Source organism: Dama dama, chromosome 1 (assembly GCF_033118175.1).
Source record: "Dama dama isolate Ldn47 chromosome 1, ASM3311817v1, whole genome shotgun sequence".
NCBI classification, from domain to species: Eukaryota; Metazoa; Chordata; class Mammalia; order Artiodactyla; family Cervidae; genus Dama; species Dama dama.
Genome location: NC_083681.1, coordinates 83,243,297 through 83,255,471, shown reverse-complemented (window position 1 = coordinate 83,255,471; position 12,175 = coordinate 83,243,297). Strand labels below are relative to the sequence as shown.

The 12,175-nt window shown below is 44.4% G+C and overlaps 1 protein-coding gene across 4 annotated transcripts in view; it reads left to right on the top strand.

The window, feature by feature from the left end:
* The first annotated feature begins 1,730 nt into the window (after positions 1-1,730).
* The window catches only part of PATL1 (PAT1 homolog 1, processing body mRNA decay factor), a 28,044-nt gene continuing 17,599 nt past the window's right edge, over positions 1,731-12,175 (top strand). The window contains exons 1-6 of one of the 4 annotated variants that reach the window (XM_061154320.1): positions 1,844-1,860; positions 3,775-3,886; positions 6,551-6,591; positions 9,344-9,561; positions 10,387-10,467; positions 11,292-11,486. In XM_061154320.1, the coding sequence (XP_061010303.1) occupies positions 9,442-9,561; positions 10,387-10,467; positions 11,292-11,486 (396 nt within the window). In that variant the 5' untranslated portion in view covers positions 1,844-1,860; positions 3,775-3,886; positions 6,551-6,591; positions 9,344-9,441. Of the gene's footprint in view, positions 1,861-2,390; positions 3,688-3,774; positions 3,887-6,550; positions 6,592-9,343; positions 9,562-10,386; positions 10,468-11,291; positions 11,487-12,175 lie in introns of those variants that run through there. The other 3 variants (XM_061154310.1, XM_061154330.1, XM_061154301.1) reach the window with 3 other exon arrangements.

Below are 12,175 nucleotides of genomic sequence, written 5' to 3'. Positions count from 1 at the left end.
GGTGGTTTGGTGTTAGTCTCTAAGTCATGCCGACTCCTCTTTGGAACCCCATGGACTGCAGCCCACCAGGCTCCTGTGTCCGTGAGATTTTCCAGGGAAGGATACTGGAGTGAGTTGCCATTTCCTTCTCCAGGGGATCTTCCTAACCCAGGGATTGAACCTGGGTCTCCTGCACTGCAGGCAGATTCTATGCCGGCTGAGCTACAAGGGAAGTGGTTTAGGATAAATTATTTAACATCTCTAATCCTCAAGTTCCACATGTATACAGAAAATAATAGTACCCATCTCACAAGTTCAGAAAGTAAAGAATCTGCCTGCCAATCCAGAAGGCCCAGGTTCGATGCCTGGGTCAGGAAGATCCAAAGGGAATAGCAACCCACCGCAGTGGTCCTGCCTGGAGAATTCCAGGCACAGAGGAGCCTGACAGGCTACAGTCCATGGGGTCGCAAAGAGCGACACAACGTAGCGATTAGCAGTATCACTATCTCACAAACCGCAATCAAGAGTAGTAGTATTAGAATCATCGTGCCATTGAACCACTACTCTGTGAAGCAGGTATTATTAAATCCACTTTACAGAGAAATTAAGCCTCAGACACGTTTAGGTAACTTGCTCCAAACCTAATAGCCAGTGACAAAGCATTGCCTCCCACCCAGAACTTCCTGTTCCAAATTCACAATTTCCACTCCTCCGACTCTGATTAAGCTGGTCATACTACCACGTAAGGAATTTATGCCACTCCTAAGGCGAGGCTACACTCTGAGACACCAGGAGAAAGGAGTTGCGAAATGCCCTCCTTAATTCTTCGAATTAATTCTTCGTGGTGCGAGTTTAATCCTCGAGGAGAGTCCTGGGGCCGAAAGGGCAGGGCGGGCCGCGCTAGCAGAGGTAAATCTCCCCATCAGGCTTCCGGAAGCACGGCGCCCCGGGCAAACGCCTTCCCGGGCTTGATCCTCTCAGGAGCTGGTGTCTCCCAGCGGCACCCTCAGCCTCGAAGACCGTGCTGCCCACGGCTGAGTTGCCCTTCTCCGCTCTCCCACTCCGCGCGCCTGGGGCCTAAAAATACCTCTCGGGTGGAACCTCCCTAAACTAGTCTTCGGCTTTTTTTTTTTTTTTTTTTAACGCCCTCACCACTTAGACACACATAAATCACAGCCCTGATCTGCTGTCGGCTCAGCGGGTAACGTGCCGCTGAAAGTGGCGACGAACGCAGCCCCTTCCGAAGACCTGAACGTCTCCCCCCGCCCCTCCCCCGCATTCGACGCAAACGGTCAGTCGTGAGGAACGCCGAGCAACTCGAAGACGGTATTGGACGTCGTAAAGACAGTCTAGGAATCTCCATTTCTTCCAGCCCAGGCTAACTTAAGCCTGGGACTCTTCAAAGCCCTGTCCTGTGACAATCACAAGGCTTTTCTCCGCCCAGTCAGTGACGGAAAACTCGTGACTGGAACCTGAGCGCCGGCCGAGCACAGAGGAGCCGGGGGAGGGGGGGGGGGAGGGGGGGGGGCTGGGGAGGGGGGGCGGAGCTACAAGCCCAGACCGCGAGGAAGCCCCCGACGGGCGGCGCGTGCGCAGTCTCTCGCCGCGGGACCTCCTTCCCGCCGCTGAGACTAGGAAGCGGGACGCCAAATCTGTCCCCGCGCAGCCGCCGCAGCCGGGCGCCGAGCGGGGCGGCCGCCCGCTCCGAGGCGCGCCTGCGCACGTCCCCACGCACGCTCTGGCGTACGGCGGCGGCCAGGGGTCGCGAGCCGGTGGAGGACCCGCGCGCGGAGGAGCCCGGAGAGTCGGCGCCTCTTCCCTCCCTCTCCCATTCCCCTCCCCGCTCCCTCCCCCCCCTCCCCAAGAATGTTCCGCTACGAGGTGAGCCGCCGCGACCGGAAGTGACCCCTCCCTTGCTCCCGCACAAGCCCAGCTCTCTTTCTGTCTGTCTCTCACGCGCGTCGGTCCCGCGCTCTTGGGGGGAGGGGGTGGCCGGGGGGACCCGGGGGACCCCTTGGAGGGCGTCGGTTCTGGGGTCGCGGGTTTCAGCCGCGGGTGGTGAGCCAGCTTCGGGGGGGCGGGACAGCCCTGTCGGCGGCCGTCGGAGAGAGCTGACCTCTGTGTTGGGGTGGGGCGGGCCCGTGAAGTACCGTGACCTCACAGACCCCCGCCCCGGAGGAGCGCCGAGGGGAGAGCTTTGCTCCCGCAGCCGGTGATTCCTGTGGAGGAGTCACTCGGGAAAGGCCAGAGACGCGTTTCCCGCCCTGGACACGGAAGCGTCTCCCTCTCACAAACGGGCGACCGTCAGGTCCCCGGGGCCCGGACTTGCCTTCTGACTGGGGCCGAGGACTATTGACTGAAGAGGACTGGGGGTTGGGGAGGGGCGTGTCCCGCAGAAGTTCCTTGGGGGAGAGTGGACGGAGACTTGGGTTGGGGGAAGGTCCCGGGAATGCGGGACCTGTCGAGAGTCTTGGCCCTGAGGCTAACTCGCCGTGTGACCTCTAGCGACTTCTGATCCTTGGACAGGGTTTCTGGGATTTGTAGAACTGACAGGGTTGGTTTAGGTAATCCCAAAGAGCCTCTCCAATTTGAGAAGCAGTGATTAGGTTCGGTAGACTTTCGTGATTTGCGAGTGCTTCGAGAAGTTGCTTCTGATGTGGAGGCAGTCGCCTGCTTGTTTCGTGTTGAGTTTGGGAGTACTTAAGATGGGTAGACTGGCCCTTGAACCTAACTTTTCATTTGGGAACAGCCTTGCTGAGAGGTGGTCAGTCAAGATATATCAGAAATGTGACTGCAGAGAGAGTGTGGAGTTTCGACCCTAGTCTTTGAAAACTGTGGACACATAGACCTGCTATTTGATAGGAATGGCTCAAGATCAAACTGGCTTTATGTAAATATGGAGAGAAGTGATGAGATGCAGTAGGCAAAGTTACCAAGAAAACTTGGAAAATTAATCAGTTGAGAAGTGAAATGAAGGGCGAGGGAAGGGAATGTTTAGAACACACTTAGGTTGTTATGGTGATATCTAGCATTGTTTAGCAATATCCAGCGTTTGTCTAAAACTTTGCCTTCTTTGAGCCTCACAACACCTCTGAAGGAGATGGTATTGTCCCTGCATTACCACTTAAAAGAGATTGTGGTTTAAAGTCTAACACAGCCTGAGACACAGTAGGTGCTCAGGAAGTATTGAATGAATTAATCAGAAGGGGTGTGGCTTGTCCAGGTTGGCATCACTTGGAGGAGTAGAGACAGAGCTCGAACTGGTCACATCACAGTTTTTCAAGAGTTCACTGTGATTGAAAACTTAGCTTTCTCTACAAAGTTTGAGCCTATAGAAAAACAAAATGGGTGAAGGAAAATGAAGAGAAAGCTTTAAAAGGGATTCGTAGTTGAGAATATGACATGAACATGGGGAAGATGAGAATTTAAGTGAAAAATAATAACTTGGGCAAGTGTTCATTTTCAGTTGTCATTGTAACCAGTGATGGAAAGGAAGTTGCAGGCCTAATTTCTTGGTTGCATGAGGAAATGCTATTATTAGAGCCTTGATAAATAGAGAAATGGAAGTTTGGGGGAAGAGGTTAAATAAATAAGAAAGAGAAGTTGAAAGAAAAGGTACTGAATCTTCCAATGTCAGGGAAATTGGGGGATAGAAAAAATGCCATCTGTACAGAAAGTCATAATGAAGCTATTGTGTTGATTGGTAAGGTAAGAAGAACATTTTTAGAACATTTTGAAAATGAAGTTGTGAACTTCCTGAATAGCTAATCTTTTCTCTCTTTTTTTTTTTTTTAGTCTTTGGAGGATTGTCCTCTGGATGAAGATGAAGATGCATTTCAGGGCCTGGGAGAGGAGGACGAAGAGATTGATCAATTCAATGATGATACATTTGGGTCAGGTGCAGTTGGTAAGTGACAGCTTTCTTTTATAATGTCTTGGTCTCCTGCTCTTTTCAAATGCTGTCTTTTATCAGCATTGATACTTTTGTCTTAGCAGGAGTATCCTCATTCACAGAGTTGGCAGACTTCTGTTCTTCACGCCGAGCATCTACCCTGCTCCTCTCGGCTTCTGTTTGCCTCACTTACATAACCAGGTGTTTCTCTAAGCCCTGTCCCTTCCAGTTTTATGATCTGTGGCCCTCAGTTGACACTATGAGAAAATCAAGTGATTAAAGAAGTGCACATTTTATAAAGGCTTAAAATAATCTTAGAAGAAGGAAATATTTTTTCTGGAACATATAACTTAAGGAAAACTAGTGGACTAGAAGAAAACTCAGATTCAGATATGTTATGTTTTAAAATTTAGTTGATCAATAGTATATAGCATGATCCTGCTGTTGTACTGTAGTATATTCAATAAAATAGAGTTTTTGATTCCAAGAATTTCGGTGATAGAAAGTCTTCATAAGTTAGAAAAGTGCTGTGCACAGATGAGATTTTCTCATCCCTGGAGATAGAAAATATTTCGGGAGTTGGAAGAGGTTAAAAAATTAAACAGCCAAACTAAAGTAGAGGTCACAGTTATAATTACTGAGATGAGAAATTTAGGGGGCAAGTTTATATGATAAAGTTTGAAAATTGAGATTCTAGAACAAGCATTCTTATAAGTTAAACTGTACTTAAAAGATGAATAGGTAAGGGAATTCCCTGGTGGTCCAGTGCTTAGGACTGAACTCTCACTGCCAAGGGCCCTGGGTCCATTTCTGGTTGGAGAACTAAGATCCAGCATGTGCGAGGCCAAAAAAGAGAGAGAGATGCAACTATCCTTTGCTTTGACTGATGGTGTTGAAAAACAACAATGACCACATTTACCCTGGGATGTGTGAATATATGGAGTTTCTTTGAACTCTGTCTAAGCAACAAATATTGAAACTTAAGTAATAAGGAAGAAGAAGAGGAAACTTATCAGTATGGGGTAACCCCAAAATGTTGAACATTAAAAACAAACAAGAGGTCTTTAAAAATATCATATTGGCTACTGGTTTTGCAGTGACCAAAATGGCTTAAGTTTGTTTAAGCTTAGACCGAGTTGAGTGAACTGGCAAAAATGAAAAAATATTCTCTGTTCAGTCAGGGTTTACAGAATTCACTGGAGAGCTAAAACTGCTGCTTTTGGGAGCAGCAAGAGAAGTATTTAAGGTAGAAGCAAGGCTCATTACAACAGGGAACTGAAGACCTTTTGGATTACAGCCGTAATTTAAGGGGTGAGCTCATCCAAGAGGATGACATGATCTAAGATGCTGTTCTTTCTCCATGGAGATCACAGGGAAGGGGAGGAAGAACAGAGAATGACAAAAGCAGGGAACTGATGGGAATTGCAGATTATATTTGAAACTTTAGGTGAAAACCTAAAGAATACGATAAAGCTACAAACAAGTGTGTGCTTGCTTCTGGAACTCTTTCTCTCTTAAAATATTGTACTGAATGTTACCATTTTGTAGCAAATTAGTCTGTATTAAAATGAAGTATATTAAGGTGAGATATAGTAAATGTCCTCAGTTTTGAACCTGGACAGGAGAGAAATGGTCTTGCCTTCTCCCTGCCCTCCAGAGTGCTTGACAGTTTTTTTCCTGAATTTCTGTGTTTCTTCCAAGATAAGGAAAGTATTGCCTTAAAAGTATTTTAAAGTATGCAGAATTGTATTTTATGGGATGGAAAAGCGAAAAATGCACACACATTGAAAAAGCCCCTAGGGTTACACAGTAAAAGAACAGGTAGTAAAAAGTAAGAGCAGTGAAATAGCATGTGGGTAGCCCATTTTTGTACCCTGAGGCACAAGGATGATTAAGGACTTCTTGGTCTACAGAGTCTGTAGTGGAGAAAAGATTTTCAAATGTGAGCCCTTAACATTGAGACAATTGTAAGGTTAAAATCTTAGTTCCTCCTGACACCTCAATGTAAATAGTATACAGATTTATAAAAAGAAAAGTTCTTTCTAAATCTACCTGTGACTTGTTTAATATATTTCCATAGGTGGGTAGAGAATTTAAACAAGAAGGTAGAATGTTAGACCTGTGATATATATTTTGACTTGATGGTTTTTAACTCAAGGAGTGAGTATCTTGAGTAGTACCTGTTAATACAGTAGTTATTTTAAGTCACTGGCTACAAATGCTCTGATGTCACCTTTCTGTAAGAAACTAGTCAGTGTCTTTGCATGGAAAAAAACATTTGCATCATCTTTGAGCAATAAATGGGCCACAGTAACCTCAACTCATTCTCTAAAAATGAAAGCTTACACTTCCAAGGTGCTTATTATATGCTCGGGACCATTCTAAATGTTTTACATATATTATTAATCCTCATAGCAACCTTATGAAGTAGGTACTATTATCATCGTCATTTTAGCCAATGAAGAAGGAAAGTGCCAGAGAGGTTAAGTAACTATAAATACAATCAGTGTAAACTACAAGTTATGTTTTAACAGTCTTTGGGGAATCCTTGGAAATCTTCTGACTCCACGTGGAAGGATCCTCATTCTTTCTTCCTCCTTTTTACTGATAGCTGCTGAAATCTTTAGAGACTGAGATTGCTCTAAAATTAACTCTGTTTCTTATTTTGTTTTTATTCAGATATATCCCTGAGACAAATTTGAAGGGAACTACCACAACAAGTACGTGTTTATAAAAGCAGACAGGGTTTTAGTAACTCACATCTGGGTACAGGTTAATTTTTTTAAACATTTGTGTTTATTTGGCTGTACTGAGTCTTAGTTTTGTCACATGAGAATCTTCATTGTGGCATGTGGGATCTAGTTCCCTGACCGGGGGTTGAACCAGGGCTGTCTGCATTGGGAGCACAGAGTCTTAGCCATTGGACCACCAGGGAAGTCCCAGAGTATAGGTTAATTAGTTGAAGGAAAATAGGTATATCTTTCACTTCATTTCTCTTGTTATTTTTTTCCCCTACCCTTTGTCGTTTTGATGAGCGTGGGTTGAGGTCAAACAAACAAGGGCATGTGTAAGTAACTCTCTTTTTCAGTCATTCGAAGAAGATACAGAGTGAAGTGTCCTTTTACACCAAGGACATGTGTGTTCTCTGACATTGCTTCACAAAACAAGAAATACCTAAAATGACAACGATGGTGTTCTGTGGCATAGATTTCTTTACTTACATGTTTGAAAAAGTAACAATTCACAACAGAGCCTTTCTTACAGAATATGGCTACTAATCAGTGTTTTTTAAATTAATTACTAAGGACAAGTAGATTATAACTTTACATATAGTAAAGTTAGTAAATAAGATTATGAGAAGTGAATGGAAACTCTTCTACATTAGAATTAATCCATTAACAAATCAGTTTCTTAAATTTGGGTAATAAATGTTTTTTAAAAATCCCATAATTTGGGATTATAGACTATCTCTTTTTTTTTCCCCCTTTTTTGGCATTGTTGAGTCAGTGAGGTTGGAAAAAGCAGGTGGTCCTTCAGAGCATGCTTAGCTTACTCTTCTTTAGCAAAGATGGCACAAAATATTAATGTCACAATTGATTTTTGATTATGCTATTCTTTTTTTTAATAACTGGTGATTTAGTACTATAAATTTTCATCTAAACTATATTTTTCCCTTACTGTACATAGTACATTCAAATCTACCACAGTGCTCCAAGACTACATAGTGGTTCTGATCGTATCAGATTATAAATTTGGAAATCCCACTTAACCTTGTTTTTATCAGTAGTTACATGTTTCTACTTTTAAAAATTTAACATTACTGAAGAATTGTGGGGAAGTTTCACGAAGTTACATATTTGTATAATATTTAAATTTTTTTTAGCAAACATGTATTGTAAACAGGAAAAAAGGAGAGATACTTTTAACAAGTTGCATATGAAAGTCTGAATCTTTTTTTGAAGTAACTATCATTTATTACACCCTGAGTATATACAAGACACTTTTTTTTTCTTTGCATGTTGTTTGCAGTCCTTTTCCTTTCTTTAAATGAGATATATAGAAAAATTAAATGGGGAGGATTGTCATTAAGGACGGTTCTCAGAATTCTGTGTTGTAATGTTAGTTATAAAGAGAATTACCTATTGTCTCTCTATGTTGGATTTTGCATAACATACGAAACTAAAATAAGAATAAAAATACATAACTTATGCAAGAGAATACATGGGGTTTTGGTGGGTTAGATGAGGCGATGGTAAGAATTAAAATGAAAAGATTATTTAGAGAAAGCGTCAGTGAGGAGGGAAAGAAAGGTATCTGAATTTGAATGCTAAAAGCAAAATAGTAGTGCTTTTATGATGGAGGTAGAAGGGAATGATGAGTGATGTGGTTAAGGAGCCTGGAATGAGAGAAGTGATGGAGGTGAGGTCTAGTTCTGGAGAAGCTGATAAAGGCTTCTGAAGATTTTCATCTGCGAAATGATGCTCTGTCACCATAAACAATGAGAAAATAACCTAGTATCAGTGATACAGACTCTATAGTAGTGTACAGAAATGGAGACAGTTAAAGAAGAGGGCCGACCCTCACCTTTACCCTGGGCGTACTTGGAGTAGCCTCCTAACAGACCTCCATGCTTTCCGTAGTGTGACCCTCTTCTCTCCAAATCTGTTCTCAGCACATCAGTCAGATTGATTCTTTCAGCAAGTCCAGCCACATCCTGACCTCCAGGGGCCCCATTTCAGAGCAGCTCTAAAGGACCTTCGAGAGTTCCTTCTGATCCACGCCGACCTCATTTTTCTTCTACTCTTCACCCTTGTTTGTTCAGTCCAAACACAGTCCTTGCTGCTTCTGAAAATTGTCAGTCTCCCATCCTAAGTCTTCTATACTGACTGTCCTCTGCCTGAGACACTCTTCCCCTAGATATCCACATGGCTAACTTCTTAACTCTTGAATTTTTGCCCAAATGTCACTTTCCTTGTCTGTTTCTTATGGCGATGTATGCCATGCACCTAGAACAGTGTTTGTCACATAATAGATGCTCAAAACACACTAACTGGATGAAATGAATGGATTTAAAAGCTTGTAAAGAAGGTGACAGTTATCTAAGAGAAAGTTGTATGCTAGCATGAGTTTTTGCCTAAAATGTCATAGAATCTCAAACCCACAGGTGTAGTATACGTATATATCACCAATTTAGAAATCAGTTTCAGAATATAATCTAGATGCCATTGCTAATGTATTAATCTATTACTCAAAACGTTTGAATTTTATTCCTGATAGGGTGTTTGTTCTCAATAGTGAGAAGCCCACTTCAAATGCACCCCGTTAATTTAAACCTTATTTCATGTGTCTAGGTGGAAATTTAACTTCCCACCTGTCTTCTGGAGTTGGAATTGTTTATTTGGTTAATAGAAGAATTTCATGAAACTTTTTATTCCAGTATGAACTCTGTTTCTTTTTCTGATTTCCTCGTAGATGATGATTGGCAGGAAGCACATGAGCGCCTGGCTGAACTGGAAGAGAAGCTGCCTGCAGCAGTTAATGAACAAACCGGCAATGGGGAAAGGGATGAGATGGACTTGTTGGGTGACCATGAGGAAAATCTGGCAGAAAGGCTCAGTAAGATGGTGATTGAAAATGAACTCGAAGACCCAGCTATCATGAGGGCGGTACAGACCAGGCCAGTGTTGCAAGTAAGTGGCTGTGAGCTGGAGCAGACTAGTAATTGAAGCAGAGTATTGGGCTTTGCTATTGCTATTTCTGGGTGTTCATTGGAAGGAGTGATGCTGAAGCTGAAACTCCAGTACTTTGGCCACCTCATGCAAAGAGATGACTCATTGGAAAAGACCCTGATGCTGGGAGGGATTGGGGGCAGGAGGAGAAGGGGACGACAGAGGATGAGATGGCTGGATGGCATCACCAACTCGATGGGCATGAATTTGAGTAGACCCGGGAGCTGGTGATGGACAGGGAGGCCTGGTGTGCTGCGATTCATGGGGTCGCAAAGAGTCAGACACGACTGAGTGACTGAACTGAACTGAACTGACTGCTATTTGATTTCATTTATTATACTGAGAGAATTACACGTGCCATAGAAATTTGGTGATATTATTCCTTATGATAGCAATTCAGGAGATGACATTGGGATATAAGGTATTTTCTAGAATGCTCCCTTGGTGGCTCCCTTGGTGGCTCAGATGGTAAAGTATCTGCCTGCAGTGCAGGAGACCCGGGTTTGATCCCTGGGTCGGGAAGATCCCCTGGAGAAGGAAATGGCAGCCTACTCCAGTATTCTTGCCTGGAGAATCCCATGGATGGAGGAGCCTGGCAGGCTACAGTCCATGGGATCGCAGAGTCGGACACGACTGAGTGACTTCACTTTCTCTTTCACAGAATGCTATAATTTCTTTATCTTCAACAGTTGCAGCTCTTTGGGAGCTTTGTTCAGCACAGACTGATAAGTTGCCCAGAGAGTCTGCACTATTCCACACTATGTGTGTGTTTTCCTTTCTTGCTAGCCCCAACCAGGAAGTCTGAATTCCAGCATCTGGGATGGATCTGAAGTTCTGAGGCGAATCCGAGGACCCCTGCTTGCTCAGGTACTAGACGTTTTTCATTATATAAAATTCCTAGCGTCCGCAGCCTGGCTCCTGTTGTTGCCCCCCTCCCCCCCCACCCCCCGCCTTGCTGGGGCGATGTATAGATGTGTGCTCCCTGCTGGCCTCGTGTTGATCTCACCGTCCAGCAGCCACAGCTGAGCCTCAGACTCCATGGTAATGCGCACTTGGTTGTGCTTTCCTTGGAAATGGTTGAAAGGGAGCCGTTGGAACTTGAAAATTTTGGCAGCTTATGATCTCAATTTCAATTACAGTCATTTTAGGGGCTTCCCAGGTGACGCTAGTGATAAAGAATCTGCCTGCAGTGCAGGAGCTGGAAGAGACATGGGTTCTACCCCTGGGCCAGGAAGATGCCCTGGAGTAGGAAATGGCAGCTCACTGCAGTATTCCTGCCTGGAATACATGGACAGAGGAACCTGACGGGCTACAGTCCACAGGGCCGCAGAGAGTCGGACACAACCAAGCGACTGAACACACACACAGTCATTTTTAGGCACAACTGTCAGGACAGAACAGATTGATGTTTGCAGTGGTTGAGGGTAATGGGAGATTTAGACTACAAAGGGGTGGTACTGAGGAAGTTTGGGGAGTGATAAAACTTCTGTGTCTTGATTTTGGTGGTAGGTCCAGGACTCGGTACATTTATCAGAATTTACTTCTATATGCCACAGAGGGTAAATTTTACTGGATGTGAAATGAAACTAAATAGAAATTTTAAAAATAATTTCTCAAGGTATTGGGCATCTGGAAAGGTGATTAAGAGATTTCGAGCTAGCTAATTTTTTTAACACTACTTCCTCAAATAGGAAATGCCTACAGTGTCTGTGTTAGAATATGCCTTGCCTCAGAGGCCCCCCCAGGGCCCAGAAGACGATCGGGACCTTTCCGAGCGTGCATTACCAAGGCGGTCCACCTCGCCTGTCATTGGGAGTCCTCCTGTTAAAGCTGTCCCCATAGGCACCCCACCTAAGCAGATGGCTGTGCCCAGCTTCAACCAGCAGGTACCTCTCATCAACAGGCACTCAGCCCAGGATACTGGGAATCTGGGCACAATTCTTTGGGAAATGTGCTACTGGGAGGAGGGTGGAAGTGTGGGGTAGGCATTAGATTAGAAAGAAAAATAGCCAATTAGAGGAGAAGTTAGCACAAATAAGAGACACATTCCCCAATGCCCTTTGCTGGTGCTGCTCCTGTTGCTGCTGCCTTTTAATTGGGGGAGAAAAAGGGTAGTTAACCACATTTAGTGTAAATATCCTTTTTAAAGTGTTTTGCTGGCTGCCCACAACCTTGGCAGAGAGGTGGCTGAAAGCTGGGGGGAATGGGAACACAGAGCATTGTCCACATCCCTTTTTACCTTTAAGATATCCCTGCTTTCCCTAGAGCCTGTGCAGTCCTGTTCCATAGACTTCCCTCCACCTGAAACCAGCAGCTGGAAAGGAAGGCCAATGTGGAAGGTATGGGGGGAGGGTGGTACTGGTATGGCCTAGTTAGGCTCAATATCCTCTGAAATGGTGGAGTCACAGTGGACACGAAAGAGCTGAGCATGGCGGCCATATCACAGGGGCTTCAGAATAGGACTTAGTTAATCCTCCAGCTTTCTTATCATTCCATCTCCCTCACTGCTACCAAAACATATCCTCTTGGAGAGAATTTGCAAGTCAGAATATCTGCTGGTACCTCCCTCAGATAG